This window comes from Taeniopygia guttata, chromosome 19 (assembly GCF_048771995.1).
Source record: "Taeniopygia guttata chromosome 19, bTaeGut7.mat, whole genome shotgun sequence".
Taxonomy (NCBI): Eukaryota; Metazoa; Chordata; class Aves; order Passeriformes; family Estrildidae; genus Taeniopygia; species Taeniopygia guttata.
The window spans coordinates 2254611-2273548 of record NC_133044.1 but is presented as its reverse complement, the minus strand read 5'-3'; the positions used below and the strand labels follow the sequence as shown (position 1 = coordinate 2273548).

Sequence of the window (18938 nt, the reverse complement as noted above, 5' to 3'; positions counted from 1 at the left end):
CCAGGCAGGTTGTCAGTGCCTGAATAGAGCAGCAAACCAGGCACTTTAAAATAGATTATTTCAGGCATTTTCCCATTAATGTGAGAGGGAAGGTGCTGGGCTGTGGTACATGGCCTGAGGGCACTGAGCAGGGCTCATCTGGAGCTACAGCATGGTGGGTATTACCCCAAAACTCAAACCACTGTCTCACTAGGGAAAATACAAGCAGGCTGTTCACTGGAAAGGAGGAGGGGGTTAAAATCTTCCCTGTTAAAATGCAGTGCTAAAATCTCAGTTAAAAAATGACAAAGTCAGGAAAAGCAAACGTTTAAAGTTGCAAAACCAACACGGCACATCCTGTTTGTTTTACAGCCACATCGCACATCCTGCATGTTTTATGGTTTACATTTTACAGCATAAACAGTCATATATTAAGCTGCAGAGTTAACCAAGAGAAAAACACAGAGTGAAAAAATGCCACGTGCAAAGCCAGCGGCTCGGGATGGCTGTGGCAGCCAAACGGTGGCTTCGTGTCACTGTCACTGACAGAGCCCTGACACAGTTGTTTCATTTCATTTCCATGGTGCTTCCCCCCTTCAGGGGAGCAGGGATGGGCTGTGATTAATAACAGCAGCATTAAAGGGTGCCGGGGAGCCTTTGAAGCTCACACATGTCTCAGTGGGGTCAGCAGGGTGGGGAGGGGGTCAGGGCCCAGCACGGGGCTGGGTTATCACCGAGTCCCTGCCAGGGCCCAGCTTTTGGAGGCTCAAAATCCACCAAAAAAATTACAAACACTGGCAAAAATTCTGGATTTTTAGCAGTGTTTTAAGCTGGTGGGGCTCTCCTGCCTCTGGAGTCAACCCCCCAAAGCTCCAGATGATTTAGCTGTGCCAAAATCACACTTTCTGGACAGCTTTTGGAGGCATCGGGACATTGACTCCAAATGAAAGGCTGTTCTTTAGAGGCTTGATGCACAATCATTTTAAGCAAGACAGATACATCCCTTCTCACTCTGCACCCTTCTCACAGCCACCCCTGCCCTCCAAACTGCTGCTGCTTAAAACACCATCAGGTTAAAGCCCACATTTGATGACACAAATTAGATATTCTTACCTTTGGTATAAGGACGAGCTGATGGCACTAAACCTGGAAGGATTTTAAACCCTCTCTTCCCTTCCTCTCACCAAGGATGGTTTATTTTTACGTGACTTTCAGCTCCAATTGTGCAAACCAGACAGGTCTGTGTTTTTCTATGCAGTATTTGAGCACTCACTCTCCTGACAGGCTGCAAGGGCGCTTGGTCTGAGTTTTTAAATGCACTGGGGAAGATGACTGTGTGCTCCCCACCTCTGCATTCCCAATACACATAAACCAAGATTTTCCAAATAAAATACTTAATCTTTTTTTAGGGCTGCCAAAGCCAGCTTGGAAAATCAGGAGTTTATGCAACCTGCTTCTGTGAGCTGCACGTACCACGTGCCAGGCTGAAAATCCTACAGCGCTGCCCAGAAAGTTCCTGGGCACAAAAGAAAACCTCAGTGGCATCCAGCAGGACACAACTGAGCCAGTCATGGCTGCATTTCCAAGAGCAGGGGAAGCACAGTTTGCTTTAAACACTCCCCCCAAGCACAAAATAATGCTGTTCCTTATTATTTCATTAACAATTATTAACTGGGATATCCCACCCAGCATCCCAGACACAAACTCAGCACTGTGGGCCCACCTCCACCCAAAGCCCTTGCAGAACGTCTCTCTTACGTGTCCAAAGGGATCCAGGTGGTTGTTGGTGAGTTTGAGCTTCTGGAAGGACACCAGCTGCCGCATCCAGTGGGCTCCCGTGGCCGGGGAGTCGGGGTGCACGTACAGCCTGCCCGGCATGGCCGGCTCCGCCTTCCCTGCCACCATCCTGGGAACAGAGGGGACAGATGGCATCACCCTGCCACAGCCTGGACTCAGTGGAGGAGCTTTTTGTCCTTGGGCTCCTCCCAGCAACCCTCCTGCCAGCCCTGAGGGGATGCAGTGGCACATGGGGACTCAGAGAGGTGGACAGAGGAATCCCATCCCTGCTCCCACATGGGATTTCCTTGGGGCAGTGTCTCCACACGGGCATTATGAAGACACTTGCCTAAGAGGAAAACTTACGTAGGTTTTTGGAAGCCTTCCATGGCCCTTCTGCAAAGGCAGATGGCCCTGCACAGGACAAAGTACCTGTGGGCAGGAGTGGAGCTGGTGTGGCTGCACCCTTCACAGCCAGGCAGGGCTCCCACAGCCTGTCCCAGCGGGAAGGGGCTGCTTTCCACCCAGCACCTTCTGCAGCTCCCCTTGCCCCACAGCACCACCAGCGCTCATGGACACAGTGCCCAGCCATGAGACATCATTTAATGGCAACGCCCTCATTACTCCACATTGTTCTCCTCTTATAAAACCCCAATAAAAGCAATATTACCAAAAACAACAGAAACTTTCCAGCAGCAATAAAAGGAAAAGGGGAAACAGCTCTAGGGCTGGCAAAACCTAAATTAAACAGAGTTAAGAACTATCCATCATCTTGTGTTTAATGTCTGAAACACACAAAGTGGCCACCATGGTGCAGAGACCTTCAGTCCACTCCTCTTACCCAGCGGCACTCTGGGACAAAAGCACACGGAAAGGGGATTTTTTTTTTTTTACTGGAGCAGCCCTAATGTGCAAATAAATAATTTCTGCTTTCTGGGATGTCACTGAGCTCATTCCCTGTGAAATTTTCCATTGCTTTTCACCAGGCAACAGCCAGTGGAAGAGTTTGGGGAAACCACAGCGAATAGTGGCAGTGAGGGAGGCTGCCGGGCATTTTGGTGGGGGGAAATCAAAAGAGAAAACAACACGTTTCCTTTGTCAGAGAGCAAAAATCCCAGCTGCCTCTTGGGTAAGTAACTTTGCTTGGAAAGGCACAGGGAAGGGAAGAACAGCAGAAGAGAATTGGGGCTCTGAGTAAACTACCCCATATTTCACTTTATAGCTGCTCTCCTGAAAGCAAAATATTACTATAGAAGAAAGGAATTTAAAACTTTTCTTGAGTCACAGAGAGACCTAATTTTGGGGCCAAAATGGACCATTAGATCATCCTGTGCAGCCTCTGGTACAAGGCAGGCTTTACCCTCCTACACTGCACATAGCCAGATAACCCCTGCTTGGCATAAAGCATCTTCTCCAAGAAAACTCTTTAGCCTAGAACACTTTGGGATGGACAGTGGACAAGTCACCACCCCCAGCAGCACTTTTTTTCCAGTTAACCACCCAGCCTGTTAAAAATATTTCATTTTATATTTGTCTGGTTCAAACTTCCAGCCCTGGCTCTCATGTCCACCATTGCTCCAGCAAAGAGAGCTCTGGAATGTTGGCGTCCCTCCTGTGGGAAGGTGTTTCTGTTGGTTTCTAAGTTTGCACAACAAATGGTTGATCCAATTGCAAATTTCTTATGGAAAAGCAGGCAAACAGAAGTGTTGTCTTACCATTTGTTGTCACAGAATTTGTAGCGGTGGTCGTCAGCCGGGACGATGTCGATCAACAGAATGTACTTGGTCTTGGGGTTCATTCCAGTCACTTTGACCTTGTAGCTGGGAAACATCCTCCTTAGGGAGAGCAGAGGTTACCACGTTAGGGAGGGATGGAAGCACTGGAACTGATGGAAACTTGGAGCAGCAGCCCAAAAAGCAGATCCACCATCAGAGGGGTTCACACGAGGACATTATTGGTTCTTGTTCATACCTGAATTAAACTCTCTCTTTCCAGAGCATGTGCCCAGTGCAAAAGTGGGCACCGATTTTGATAAGAGTATAGAGAGTGGGGCTATGGGCCAGTGCCTGGAAAAGGAGGGTGCAGAGAGAGGTGTGGGGTAGAGGGGGGGGAAACATCCCTGTTTGTGGGAGCCTTGCACAAGGAGCCCTCACTTCTACAGGAGGCTCTACCTGGCTTATGGCAGCACCAAAATTGCAGATTTCTTGCTGCTCTGGAAGTGTTTTAAAAGTCAGGAGACATGACTACATTTCAGAGGAAACATCCACCAGGTCCCACCACTACTCCTGTGTTCCCTACAACAAACTGAGAACTGAGGTTCAGTAAAGACTGAGGGAGACAAAGGGTTAAACCCTGTGATGGTGCAGACAGGCTCCTCTGGCCTTCCCAAATTTCCCAAATTCACAGCACACCCATTAAACCTTGCTGGAGCCTGGAGCATAGCAGGACTTCACACCAAAATGTGCCTGTCCCACTGGCTTCAGCAACCAGCACCCAGCTAGAGCATCCCATAAACCAGAGCATCACCAGAGAACATTTACGTGTCTTACAGACCTAAAGAGTCTCTGTGATGTTAAATCATACCTTTTTATAAAGCTGTGTGCCTGTGAAAACAGCAGATTCCATCACAATCCAGCCTTGCAATCCGAAGGAGAGGGTCCTAATGGATCCTGACACTGCCATGAGCTTCCCAATCCCTCGAGGCCACATCAGCAGCCAGGATTTGCAGGATTAGGCACTTCACATCCTCAGAATAACTGTTTTCTTGGCTCCATCTTCCCCACCTCCTCCTCATCCAGTAAAAACACCCAAGTCAATAGAGCAAACTGGCTCAACACAGCCCTTCAGCCAGGACACAAAGTTCTCCTTCCCTTCATCTGGAGGATGAGAATTGCCACATCCAGGACTCGTTCTGATTATGTGAATTAAGATGGGCCCAATCCTGATGTCATTTCTTCATCAGACGTCAAGGCCACTTTGTCCCCCACTTTATCCCTCTTTTCCTGAGCTGGTCCAAGTCTGCAGCACCATTTTGTCGCTGCTTGGGGAGAAGGCAACAAAATGGGCCCTGTTCAAAATCGTTTCAATTGACTCTTTTAACCGCCCTGCATAAATTCCAGATGTTTACCATGTAATTAGCCCGGACTAAAAAGGGGTGGTTTACCAATGTCCCTCTTTGATTTTCATTCATAAACTCTGCACTCCTCTTAACCTTGTCCTCCTACAGGTAAGCACCTGGGTAAATACAGTAGGACATTTCAATTTGTGAATACACAGCCCAATTCACACATTGAAAAAAATTGTATAAAGAATCCAATCTGAATGCCAAGATTTTTTTTTTTAATTAGGTCTTAAAATGGTATTTAAAAATGAAACAAAGAAGAAAAAAGAAAGGAAAAAAGAGAGGATAAAAGTATTAAAAACCAGTAATGAGATGGACACAATTCGACAGTTTGTCATACCTGCACTGGGGATTTTTATAACATCGAGCTTCTGAATTTCTTTTTCCCTCAATCATTTCATTTACTGTAGAACATCCAAGCTGCTAAAGTAGCTGAACTGATATATTGTAAATGTTAAGTGCTTCTTTAATGGCATTTAAAATTAAGCTTCAGCATATGGAGTTCATATAGCATGGACATGCCTGAGTTTATAATGTTCTTTAGTATAGCCCTCTAAAATAAATACAAAGAGCCAAAGTACTACTATAATATATACAGCTGAAATTCTTTAAGGATAACAAATGGGGACTCACATCTGATTGAAGGTGTTGCTTAACTTGCAAACCACTCACTATCTCGCAGTGGTAGCATTGTACTCAGCAGTCCACAGACCCAGCTACAACCAAGTTTGCCAACTCTCTGCATTCTTTTCCAGGAAAACATGGGTAGATTTTAGTAATTTGGCTGTGCATGGACATTTCATCATTATTATTAGCTGCTGCATTTTGGCCTTAAAGAAAAAATATGCGACTAATGTGCTGTCCAGGGACTTGTCAGTTTAATTTTCTTAATGAAAACATATTTCTCAACCCCTTGGCAGAGGCTCGTTTAGTAAATATCTCTGCAATATGATACAAACATGGGTTGTGCATCTCTGATGGGAAGGCATGACAAACCCGAGAGCTGGGGCCAAGGAAATGCAGTCATACAGATTGAATTAAAAAGGAAAAAAAAAAACAAGAAAAAAAAAAAGCAAGAGACAGCACCTAATATCATGTCCTGGCCCTTATTACATTTGAAAGAAGGGAGCAGAAACCCACGGTGGAGCTGCACCAGCCCTGGGAGCGAGGCTGTGCCTACAGTGGCTCCATAGAGCTCCCTGTCAGGCCTGGGAAGGGGCCAAAAACCTGCCTGCTTCCCCAAATTTACTACAGGTCAATGGAGCTACTCACAGGCACGAGGAGCTGCAGCTCAGCAGCAGCTCTGCACAAGCAGAGGCAGGAGCTGCGGGCGGATGGGCGGCTCCCGAGGATGCTCCGCTCCGGCCAGCTCCCGGACAATGGGTTTCTTCATCATCCATCGCTCGGGGACTGCAGAGGCACAGCAATCACCCAGCGCTGCAATAAAACTTGCCAACGTCTTGCCAAGCTCTGTGAAAGCTCAGCCTGGTTTTGGTGGGAGGTCTGAAGCAAGACCCGGGCAGATCCCTGTTTTATCCACCCTCCTTCCCGCACGGCGCCAAACCGAGGGACAGCATTGCTGAGCAGAAAATGGGGACAAAACTCGGGAATTTGGGGCTTCCTGGGAAGGGGGGGCAAGCAGGAGACATTTGATCCTCAGGGCACCTCCTGTGCCAAGGGCAGCTGCAGCACTGCCTGGGCAAATGGGGCAGCTCGGTGAGGTTCAGCGCTGGGCACAAGTGCAGCACAGATGCACCCAGCTCCCTGGTGAATTTTGAGCCACCAGTACTCAGGAGATTAATTGTAAAAATTCCTGGCCTCATCACCTTTTGTTCAGACCCAAAACCTCTTTGGACAGTGTCCACAGGCTGCAGCAAATGCCTTGAATGTGCCAATGACAACATCATCCCTGGGGTGGGGATGTCCAGCACTGGACCAATTTCCTTCCAATTTGTACTCCTTTTTTTGAAAGCCACACCAGGGCAGAGGCAGCAGGGCCACTCAGGGAGCAGGGCCACCAGCCACCAGCAGCCCCACAGCTCCCCTGCCCACCCAGGGGCCAGCCACGAGCCCTGGGAGCACCCCTGTGATGCACAAGGGACTCAGCAGGAGCAGCCAAAGCACCAGCCCCAACAGCCTCGTCTGCAAAACACCAAAACTGACAGGACTCCAGTTTTAGGCACATTCAAACCCATTTCTCCCTCCCTTCAGCTCCAGCCAGAGCAGAAGGGACTGTCCAGGCTCCTCAGCCCTATCCTGAGGGTCTTGTGTGCTCCTCAAAGCTCTCTGCTGGGTTTAGTGGCTCTGACAGGCACGTTCCCGTCCCAGCCCTGCAATGGCAGGGACAAAGTGCTGCTGTGCCACGGCAGCAGCTCCCACTGCCCCTCACAGGGCAAAACTTAAATCAGCTTTTATGTTCACAAAAGAAAGGCACCCTCAAAGAAAGCGATCATGGGGACAAGGCCACAGTGCCTCCTGTGTGAGCAGGACACCCCCTATGGCATTAAAATCCCACAGTCACTGGGTGATGCCCTGGGGAGGGAAGAGGGGCTGAGCCTGGCACTGGGACCGTGGGTAGTGGCAGCAGGGTCGGTATCACCAGAGCTTGGCACCACACTGCCACGGCCCCAGCTAAACCCTTCCCTGCAGATGAAATGTAGCAAAAACAGTAAAAGCCAGGAAAATAAACAAGCAGCACAATTCCACAGGCCTCCCAAGCTTCAAAGATGATGTGCTAGTGAATTATTTGTTCTGATAATGAAGCAGTCACTGCTTAGCTAAGTTTATGCTAGGCACATTTTATCTCTACATGATATTCACAAATTGTTTTAAAATGAACTGTTAGAATAAGCATCTCTTGTTTATTTATTTATACTATTACTACCCAATCCCCTTAACCGTGGAGCAGTTGCTGACACGGAGCCAAAGCTTCTATTATGTTCAAACAAAGTTTAATTGATGTGTAATTGGCTGGTTGGGTTTGGAAGTGAGCGATAAGAGGAAAGCTTTGCTTTTCTTTGGGGCAGCAGTTCCCAGCCTTCCAGGCTCTCCAGCCTTGGCCTCTCTGTGGGCATCTCATGTGTGTTTTAATGCCCAGATGAGCAGGTCTGCTTGATCCTGGAGAGATGGGATGGCTGCAAAGCTCCCATGTCCAACAAAATCTCTTTTTTTTGGGCTGGAGATGGCAAACCAGAAAAGTGGAGAGAATCAGAGCTGATTGAAGAGCTCAAATACTCATCTGAACAATGACTGTGCTGTGCCACGCTGCACATCACAACAAACCCTCACTCCCCTCCTGCTCAGCAGGATTTAATCTGACCTTCACTTAGTTGCCAACACCATTCCTGATGTCCCTATGGATGCAGTAGCTGGGAAGGGATGTCTCTGACCAGCACAGGGTAAGCAGGGAATCCAAACAGTATTTCCATAGAGAAAACTGCATGGAACCAGGACACCAGGCCAACCCAAGCCATGCCCTCACCAAAGGCTGCCAGTGCTCTCTGAAGCCCACGGATTTATGTGGATTGGTGCTCACTGCACATCCCTGAGATGTGAATGGTACTGAGTGCTTCCTCCTGTCCTTTCAAGGGAGTAAAAACATCCCCAAGCACTTCAGCAGCTCAGCAGCTGAAATTCTACTTTTTAAGACAATAAGACAAAGATTTCCAAAGACAGACAGAGATTTTACAATCCTTGCTTTTGGGATGCCTGGATTTTTGGAAGCTCCCATGCTGTGCTGCCTGTAGCAGATCAAGTTGTGAAAGGATCAGAAAACAACTGCTCACCCAACATCTTGGCTAACAAGCCATGCCATGGCTGAGCAGCCCCCTCCTCAGAACGTGCTGGGCATGCTGAGATGCCTCCAGCGATGCTTTCAGAACACCAAGGCAGGTGACACACCTGCATCCCTGATAACGACTAATGTGGCACCAAATTCTTCTTGAGACTTGGCCAAGGCTGTTTGAGGATGCTTCTTCTTGTCTTCATTGTTAGCAGGGAAAAGAATGGTGTGCAGAGGCTTCAAGAACTATGTCTCCATCCTGATGACCTTTCTTCATTTTTTCTAATTTCCCTTCTTTCAGCAAGTATTTCTTCCACTGACTTAACGCATCTTTAAAAATAATATTCTCCAGGGCAGATTAAAACAAATTTGGGGATGTCAGCTGTTTCTTTTAGCCTTTTAAATGGCATTTCCTTTTTGATAGATTCTTGCTTTCAGAAAATACTTTAAAGAGATCAAAGAGTTTTTCAACAGGGTCCCATTTTCCCAGTGTATCCTAACCCTCAGTCCCTTATTTCTCTTATCACCCACGCCACTCCGTTATGACGCTCTGTATACAAAGTAAGAGCAGTTAACTTTGAAGTGCTGGATTAGCCCATGCCAGATCCTTGCCTCAGAATAACAAACAATACAGGTTCAACAGGAGTTCTCATCAGTAGTTCATTTTTCAGCCCCAAATTCACTGTCACTAACACAAGCAACATTGAACTTTCAGTCTATGGGCAGATAGCAGAGATTTATCTGGTGGCAGGACCATGACCTAGTGATGAGAAGGTCAGACAGTTAAGGGATTTTTATATTTTGGAATGGCGAGGTTGTATTTTTTCCTTCTGGCTAGCACATCTAATTTTTAAATAAAACATTGTTTCTCACATACTTGAGAACTTGGTGAGCTGGATGGCTGCTTTCATGGTTCAGAAACATTTCCTTTCTTTGCCCCATGGTGACTTGAGGCATGGGCAGGGTCCTGGCCATGGGCTGCTTCTCTGGGCTTTCATTTTGCTGCAGCTGAAGTTGAGCAGAGAAGGTCCCAACGTGCAGGAGGATGGAGAGGTGATGCCAGCAGCACCAACAGCACAGCACAAAGGTGCCTCAGAGACAACCTGGGCAAGAGCATGGTCACCAACAGCATTTCAGGGCCGGTTTGCTCCCTCTCCAGCCCAGCTCCCTCGGCAGTGGGCTGAGGGAGGAGCCGAGGCAGCTCCGGCACTGCTGGAGCCACAGCCCCGGTGTCCGGGAGTCTTTGAGGCAGCAGCAGAGCCCCAGCAATGGTTGGGACCTTCCCCCGCTGATCTGGGCTTGACCAAAGCTCCCCTCACCGTGCCACAGCTCCAGCACAAGGACAAGCAGGGAAAGCTCTGGGAACACCCTTAACTGGGAGCATCCCATGTCTTTACAAAGCAGGGATGGCTGCTTGAAGAGAGATGTGTATCAGGAACCAGACTCCCATCCCTGCACAAGTTCTGTCTCCCTTGCCAAAGCTGTCGACAACTCCAGCAGCACAGCCAAGAGCCATGGGAGCTCACTCCTGCTTTTTCTCTAAAAGCAGCAGTTTGCCTGAACAGGATAATTCCAGGACCCCAAATTTAGGAGCAAGCAGATCAAACATTCCTCAGATATCTATTTTATTTCTGTGTTTTAAATTGACGACTCACATTCCTTCGTTGATCTCGGATATTAAGGTTTGCTTTTGGATCAAAAACCATCAGCAGAAATTCTTGTAACTGCCTCAAAAGATTCTGGACAAATATTTCCCTTTAACTGCAATGAGAACTGGGCATCCATATGCCCTACAGAGCCATGGAAAATTTAACTTTTAAAGGATTATTCACACAGGAAAGCTGCACCAGCTTAGCCAAAGCATTTATACTTCTTCAGACCTTGATGTCCTAAAAACTAGTTGTATTTTGGTTTACTAAAGTTGATTAGGAACAGATTTTTTTTTAAACTGAAATAAGCCACTTTTAAAATGAAACTTGAACATCTAAAGGGAATTTGAGTCTTTTCTGCACATGCAAGATGTTTTATCCATTCTATTTTTTTCCTCTGCAGCATTTTCCTACACATGCTTCTTAAAACCTGCTACCATAGAGACCAAAGCTGGCTTTGTACCTGTGCACGTCCTGCACTCCAGCCAAAACCCAAATTCAGTATCTCGAGCCTCCTGTTACGCCTCAGGGACGGTTCTGCTACCACAGAGAAATGACACATTATTTTCTCTTCAGGAACTGCTCACAAAAATATGACCAGACATCCTGTGAACTGGCATTTTTTACTGATGAAATAAAAGCTTTATCAAATTGTTTATCCTTGGCAATACCTGGATAGAAATTACAATGCTGCAAAGACTGGCACCTTGGGAAAAACCCTAGGAAACAGCTAAATAAATAATCTAACAGAAAGAAGAAATCCTGAGCCAGGAAAGCTGTGGAAGCAAAGATTAACTTCCAGCAGAAATAAAGTCTGAAAGATGAGATTTCACCATTCAAAGAATGGCTTGTCATGAGCTACAAAAAAATCTACAATTGTTCAGTTAAATAATAGCACATAAAAGCAAGAGGATGAAATCGGAAAGCCAGATTTATAATGTGGTCCCTCATTTGCTTTCTGCTTTCCCCACCCCTTGTGCAATTTCACAAGTGTGGAATTCCTAAAATCCCGCAGGAAAGGTGTGCACCCTGCTAGGACAGACAGAGCGATGCCCCCACAGCAGGGCGGCCAGCGGGAAGGAATCCAGATGTGCAGCTGCATCTGCATTCTCTAACACACCCTGTGCCCTTTATTAGCACCTAGATTGATTTGATTAATTTGATTCAATAGGATCTCACCCACCGGAACTTTTCGCTGGAGGTTTTTAGGGTATTTTTTGGTTTAGTATTTTTTCCGGGTGAAGGGATTTTTTGGTTGTTGGTTTGGTTTTGGAGGGGTTTTTGTTTGTTTTAACACACACACACACACAGAGGAAGGTTTGTGAACAATTATTTCCAAAACCAGGGACTCACAGCTCGCTGTAGGCTTTGGATTCATTCCCCCCATCCCTGGCAAGCCGCGCTGTGAGCAGGGATGGGAACCGGGATGCTGGAGGGGGGACCGGGATCGGGAGCGGCTGCCCGCCGGGTTTTTGAGGAGAGGGATGGCTCAAACAACGGGATTCCCTCTGCCTCCCGAAAAACCTGCCCTGCAAAACGCCCCGCGAGATGGGCACTGCCTGAAGGGATCACCGTGGCCGCTTTTCCTCTCGCTCCCCTCCGGTCCGGGCAGCCGTGGGTGCTCCGGGCAGCGCCCGGGACGGGGCAATCTCTGCACCGCAGACATTCAGCCTGTAAAACCATCACCAGATAATCCTCCGGAGGAGAAATCCGTCATTAGAGCAAACCTCAAAGAGGAGGAAGGAGAGGAAGGCTCTGAGGGATGGAGCCGGCGCCCATCCTGCGGGCGCTGCCTCGGGCGTTCCGAGGGATCCGAGCGCTTTTCTCCAAAGTTCAGTTCAAACATAAACTTTTTATCTTTTGATGATCCTTTTAATATTAAATAATCTCTTTTTTCCCCCTCCCACAATGAAGCAGTCGGACATTAAAAAGATAGCGAGTGCATTTTAAAGATGTTTCCACTTTATAAATCAAACTTTCTTGGCAACAACATGATTTCTATTTCAATGCTGAGCTTGCTGTGTTCTCCTAATATCTCCTACAGATCAGTCCTAAGAGGGAGTAATAATCCCCTAAAGTAATTCTCAGCCCTAAATTCTCGATAATTTATAGTTGGCTCGTTCTGTGGAGCCCTACAAAGAACGAAATAAATGACTCCCCCTTTCTCCCCCAAACAAGTTATCAATATTTGCCTTGTTTATACAAAAAAAAAAAGCTATTTTACACCACTGCCATGGAATTAACGCTTCCGCTGAGCTTTACATTTCCTCTCCATTGAGTGAACTTGTCATTAAAGTCACCCCCCCCTTTTTTTTTTTTTTTTTTTTGGTTGTCTGAAATTTAAAAATCAGACTTCCATTTCTTTTCGTTTGTGCCCCTTGAGGTCAGACAGACCTACATTTAAGTGATTTCAACTAACGGCATTCAGGGGCATCTCTGTGCCTGCTGGGAGGGGGATTAGAGTCCTGATTAGTGCCTGCAATTAGCCGCTTTCCCTCTTTCCACACCCCCCAATGCTAAATGCAAGTGCACACAAATCTCCATTAACCATCGTTTTTTTAATTGGCTCAAGAGGAGGTTTATTATAGCGACTCCCTATTTAAATAGCCTGGGTAAAATAAAATCTGCATGAAGTAATAATTTTCCTTTTGTCCTTTGCATGGGGATTAGCAGCAGATTGCAGCTCGTGGGCTGCCCTGCCCTCAGCACGGCCACGCGTGGCATCGCTAGGAACCGATTTAACCACGGGATTTAAGTTGTTCGATTTTTCATGCTAATTATTTTGTATATTTTTGCTATCCGTGCTGCGGCAGACCCCAGTCCGGGCCGTGGAACCGAGCCGGGTCCCGGCACCGGCAGCACGGGGGCTGTGCTGAAAACACCGATAAAAGCCCTCATCCTGTATTTGACACCATTTGCAGCTGAAGGCCATGAAAAAAAAAAAAAAAAAAAAAGGTTCTTTTGTTCTGTATTATTCATCACTTTTCAGTGATGAAATAATTTCAGCCACTTCCTTCATTATTTTTTAAATTCAAAACTGTTTCTTTAAAAAAAATTAAATTTTTTTAGCTCGATGGTGCTGCTCTAAATTTCGCCAATGGAGAATTTGGTTCGGGTAACGTAAAAAACCCAAATTTTTGCACATCTTGTGGTCTACTCCCCATCCCACCTCCTGAAAGGTGCATTGCCAGCTCCACCGGACAAGGAATGTGGGACTGAGCCCTGTCCATATGGAGCTGTTTAAACAAGCCACGTTAAGACTTTCAGAGAGATAACCTGCACGTTTGGGATGCTTAGGATCCAGAATTTGGTACAGATATTACACGTCTCTGCACAGACACATTCAGGTACTATAAATTAAGGGTGAAATATCTGAGGTCTTGATCCCCTCATCTGAGCCGACTTAGGGAGCAGACCCATCCAAATGAACCCGGCTCTTCCCATCAGCACACGCTGCAGAACAAGCCCTGAGATTTTATACGCCAAAATAAGGTGTGAAAAGGACAGAGTTGCAGGCACCATCACTCCATAAACAGCCACAGAGCAAATAAATGGAAGATTCCTGGGACATACACCCCTTCTCCAGGGGGAATAATGGGAATTTCTTGCTTATTAGAGTCCAGCTTCCCCACACCGAGCAGCTGCTGCACCGAGCAGCACTGCCGGGACCGAGGAAAGCAGAGGGAAAGTGCTCATCAATCCCAAAAATCCAGTGCCGAGAGTTGGGTTCTGTGTCTCACAGTGTGAGCAGCAAACATGGGAGAAAAGTCACACACACACTCCATGAGCATCCACGGCTGCTCTGCACGAAGGATCAGAGAACACAAAGAAATAAAACTGCATAGAAATTATTTGTGGGTTTTTTTCTCTGTTTTCTCCCCGTTATTTGAGTGTCTGGCTGCACAGCTCGCTAGCAGGGTGTAGAACAAGCAATGGCAGGGCACGGCACTCGGCTGTGCTGGAATTAAATGTTAATGCCTCAATTTTTCCTTCCCGAGGCGAGCCCGCTGCCGCCGAAGCCAAGGGCAGATACTTTGGTGCCCACAGTGACACCCGGCTAATTTTCTTGGCAATTAGCTTATTCCTGAGCCGGTGATGGTCTGAGGTTTAATTCTGATTCTTAATTTTCTGACATGAATTCTGTCATCTCCCACCAGAGCAGCCCGGGCAGGACAGGAGCCCTGAGCAGAGGCAGGGCTGGGTTCTCCCAGCAACTGAAGCTTCTGTGAGGCTCTGGTCTCCCGCCCTGGGTGTGCACACTGAGACGGCTTTGTTTTGATAAAAATAATTATTTGTTTCCAAGGGAAAACAGATTTTTTTTTTTTTTTTACCCAGAAGTTGCACCCGTTTCTCTTTCAGTTTTGAGATTAAAAGAACCTTCGTACTGCTAAAATTTTGGTGTAGAGTGTCCCAGCATAGATCTTAGTGCACAGAAAAGGGAAGGGGGTTTGCTTCTTGGGAAAAAACCAAAAAACCACCCAGCATAATTATGCTAATTTCCTAATTAAAAATAATAATAATTTAAAAAAACATTATCAGAGAGAATAGGGACTAAATGTTCCAAACGACTCCACAATATTTTCTTGCATCTACATTCCAACTGCCACACTCAAACACATGTACAGTTTATGCTGAAAAAAATTATCTTACTGAAATCTGCAATCACAATTATATTTTTAAATGCCACTGACTGTGGCAGTTCTGCAAAACCCAATCTGGCAAATAGGACATTTCATAGAGATCAGAAGCAATACATGTTTGCAGGGAATTTTCACTAACCTGCCTGCTTTGGTTATTATCATTTCCGTGCCAGCTTCATGAAATTTCTTCCATAGCTCCTTCTCATGGAGATAGACTTTGATATTTTCTATTGTCTGTAAAAAAATTAAGATAATGAGAACAGAAAGAAACGATGGTGAAAACCTGTGAGAAGGGCTGGGAAGGGCCGTGGAAGGGCTGGGGTTGGGGACACTCGGGGCCCGCGCTGCAGCCGAGGCTCCGGGCAAAGCCACCAGCCTGTGCGGGAAGAGGATGGAGTCTCAAAAATTCCACTGTCCTTTGCCAAAAATAAGAGAAACAAACGGAGGCCGGTTTTAATTGCAGAATTTCACAACCAGGCAGGACACTGCGGCTAAATGGAATTTTTTTCTTTTTTTTTTTTTTCCTTTTTCCTAGGGGAAAAAAAGTCTGCTGGGGTAGACTCGCCCTAAGCCTCCCAAAAACCGGGGCCAGGAGCAGCCGCGGGGACAAAGGATCCGTGTCCAGGAACGCTTTGTCGTTCCGCGGGATGCCGGGGACATCGCATCCGTGCGCGGAGTGAAGGCACAGAAGCCGCGTTTTATTTAGGGATGGAAAACCCCCAGCGAATTCCCCGCCGGGCCGCAGCCCCGGGAGGAGCGGCGGCAGCTCGGCCACGGGTCGGGCCCTGCCGGCCGCGGCTTTCCGTGCTCGGATTCGCCTTTTACCGATTTACGCACCGACGGCGGGCTGTGGACAGGGAAAATAAAATTATAACAATAAAAAATGAAACCAAAGAAAGCTCCTCTCCCCGTATTGTCGCCGGGGGAGATGCGCGGCGGCGGGCCGGGCTGGTGGCGGGGGTGAGGGCGCAGCAGGGCAGGACGCGGGGCCGGACGGAGCGTACCTGCTCGGGGTCGGGGAGCTGCGGGCTGCTGAGCGGCGTGCTGCTCCCCCCGGCTACGCCGAGCACGGGGGAGCCGGCGGAGGTGTCCGCATGGCCGGGCGCGGGGGCTGTTGGAAACCCTTCCTCGGTTTCAGACAGGCTTTTCTCCTGGAGCATTTCCTTGGGGGAGAGAGGTGCAATGTTAGCTCGCCTCACCGGGGCTCACGTCCAACCCCTGCCCCTCGCCCAGCCCCGGGCACGACCACCTGCGAGGTCAGGCTTTCCTGGCCAGGCCCGTTCCTCGGGCGGTGGCACTCGGCGACACTGGGATGTGACACCGCCGGGCCCGGGTGAAAATTCTGTGCCCGCCAGCCCCCGCGGGGGAGCTGCCCACGCGTGGCTGCGCTCCCGCTTGAGGCCAGGGCAGCTCAGGTCTGAGTGGCCGCAGCCCCCCAGCCCGATTCCTTCTCCCCTCAGGTACCCCTCGGGGAGGGCAGCCCGGCCCGGTCGGTCTCTCTGCCCCGTCCCGTCGGGGCTGCGGGGCTCCGCGACGAAGCGCTGCGGCGGAGCCGGACGGTGTAAACAGGGGGAGTGCTGGGCTCCGAGATAAAAGGGCCCCTCTTAAACTTGGACGGAGACTGGGAAAAGCCAATAAAGATAAGGCCTGACAGCTCCGCCGGGGCTGCCGCGCATCAACGCCGACTTTTACAGCGCGGAGGGACGCGGCCGCCCGCCCCGCTTGACGGACAGACAGACGGACAGACAGACGGACGGGCAGCGGCGGCGCGGAGGGGGAGCAGCTCCCAGGGGGTGCGGGGTGCCCATCCCGGGTACTGAAACCGGCGCTGACCGCGGACCTGCGGCCCCGAGGGAGCGCTCCCGACCCCGGCCCGCAGCCCCGGTCCCTGCCCCGAGCCGCCAAGGCCGAGCCGCTCTTCGGGACAGGGGGAGAAAGGGGCTGGGACCCCAAACTGCAGCTCCAGCAGAGCTCCAGGGAGAGCGGGACTGGCACCCCAAACTCCAGCTCCAGCAGAGCTCCAGGGAGAGCGGGACTGGGACTCCCAGCTCCATTCGCACCAGAATTCCAGGGAGAGCTCCCGCCGAGGAGCCGGACAGCCAGCCCGGCTATGTGCGAGCGGACACACACACTCCAGCGACCAGCCGCAATCCCCGGGGCAGGGAGCACCAAGCAGGGAGCACGGTACGGGGCTCAATGCCCCGAGAACTCCACCGGTCCCTCCTCTCGGCTCGGGGTGTCGGGACGGGACGGCCCCAGCCGAGGCGCGGATGGATGTGTCCCGGTGTCCAACCGCAGAGCGGAGCCCGGTGACCGGAGGGCACAGGTGGGAGGGAGGTTGTCCGCGGCAAAGCCCGAGGGCAAGGCTCCAGCCCCGGACCGGGACCGGTGCACCCGGTACGGAGCAGGTTGGCTGGCGGGGAGCAGCAGGGCAGGCCGGCGGCGGTGTCCCGCCCCAGGCCGGGGCTCGGCGGGCTGCGGGGAGCCCGGCACTCTTGGACCCCCCGCTCCCTCCCGTCCTTCCCCCCGCACCCCGGGAACTCACACGGCCGGCCGAGGGGCAGGAGGCGCAGCGGGGGGCTCCGGGCTTGGCCTGGGGGCGGCTGCGGCATGAAGGGCATCCGCGGGGTGCTCAGGCCGGGAGCGGCTCCGCGGCCCCCGATGGCAGCGGCGTGCGGAGCATCCCCCGCTGCGCGGATTCACTTTCCCTTGATCTCGGCGGAAAATGTTCCATAAAGATCCAGTTTGGGGCCTTTCGACTCCCTCCCTCTTTGTCTCCCCCCCCTCCCTTTTCCTTCCCCTCCTGTTGCTGACGTTGCCGCTGTCAATCACATCCCCTTACACCGACTCTGGCCCGCTCCGCCCGGCCCGGCCCGGCCCGCCCGGCCCGGCCCCGCGCCCGCCCGACGGTCCGCACCGGGGGGCACCGGCGGGGGCCGCGGCCGCCCGGCCCCCGTGCACCAGACCCGGCCGCGGCCTTCCCCGGCCCGCCTCGGCGCTGCGCCGGGCCTGGCGGCCAGCGGAGCCGCTCGTTGCTCCGGGAGGAGCACGGGGAGAGGGGACATCCTCGGCACCACCGCCCCCTCACAGCCCCGACGGGCCTGGGGCTCTCCGCTGCCCGCCGTGCGGCCGGGCAAGGCCGGGGCTGCAGCGGGGCGCATAGGCCGCGCTTGGAAGGGCACCCGGCTCGGCGGGACCCCGCGGCGGGAGCCGGGATGGCCCGGGAGAGGTGATGGGGAAGAGCCGGAATCACGCCTGGGCAGGGCTCCCGCCTCAGGAGGGGCCCACGACCCCCGTGGGGTTGCCTGACCCTGCACTGCAAGCAAAGCGTCCATGCCCGCCGGCCTGCGGCCTGCCTTGTCTGCGTGTCTCCCTTGCGAGCCCGGGGACGAGGACAGGGCTCCCCCTCCTCTCCATGTCGTGACAGAGAGCCCCGAGCCTTTCCACAAGTCAGGCAGGAGCTGGGCAGCCACAACAACGCTTCGGCCAGGCCAGGCCGTCAGGGCCGCCCCGAGGTGAGGGCGCTGAGGGCAGCGGCCCCTCACAGCAGCCGCTGGAGCGCCTCACGCTGCGGCACGGGCACCGCCTGCTCGGGGCTCCACCGCCCCGCCAAACCCCCACATCAGGAGCAGAACCCGTGTGGGAGAGTTCCCGAGTGCTGTCGCGACTCAAAGGGTCACTTCAGCTCGGCTGTCGCGATTACCAAGCCACACACGCGCAGAGCCCCGCAGCGCTGCCCTCCCTGCGCTGAGCCGCCCCTCACACCCGAACCGCGCCCTACCCCCTGTACACAGGCCTGTCGCGACAGCTCCACCTCTGTGCCCCGCGCTATGTCGCGACAGCACCAGGCTCTGCGCTTCACCGAGCCCCTGCTGATCCCCTTACCCGAGCCGGGGGTCCCGGGCGGGGCCGAGGCGCCGCTCGCTCCCGCAGCGCCGGGCTCACAGGGACCCCGCCATGGGCCGGCGGGGCTGGGGTCTTACCGGCCTTTT

At 51.2% G+C, this 18938-nt stretch overlaps 1 protein-coding gene across 1 annotated transcript in view; it reads right to left on the bottom strand.

The window, feature by feature from the left end:
- Positions 1-17703, bottom strand: part of TBX4 (T-box transcription factor 4) — a 32930-nt gene extending 15227 nt beyond the window's left edge. The window contains exons 1-5 of the mRNA XM_030288013.4: positions 17492-17703; positions 15951-16109; positions 15086-15180; positions 3471-3590; positions 1738-1885 (exon numbers count right to left, since the gene is read on the bottom strand). Of these exons, the coding sequence (XP_030143873.1) occupies positions 1738-1885; positions 3471-3590; positions 15086-15180; positions 15951-16106 (519 nt within the window). The 5' untranslated portion in view covers positions 16107-16109; positions 17492-17703. The remainder of the gene's footprint in view (positions 1-1737; positions 1886-3470; positions 3591-15085; positions 15181-15950; positions 16110-17491) is intronic.
- Between the last annotated feature and the right edge of the window lie 1235 nt (positions 17704-18938).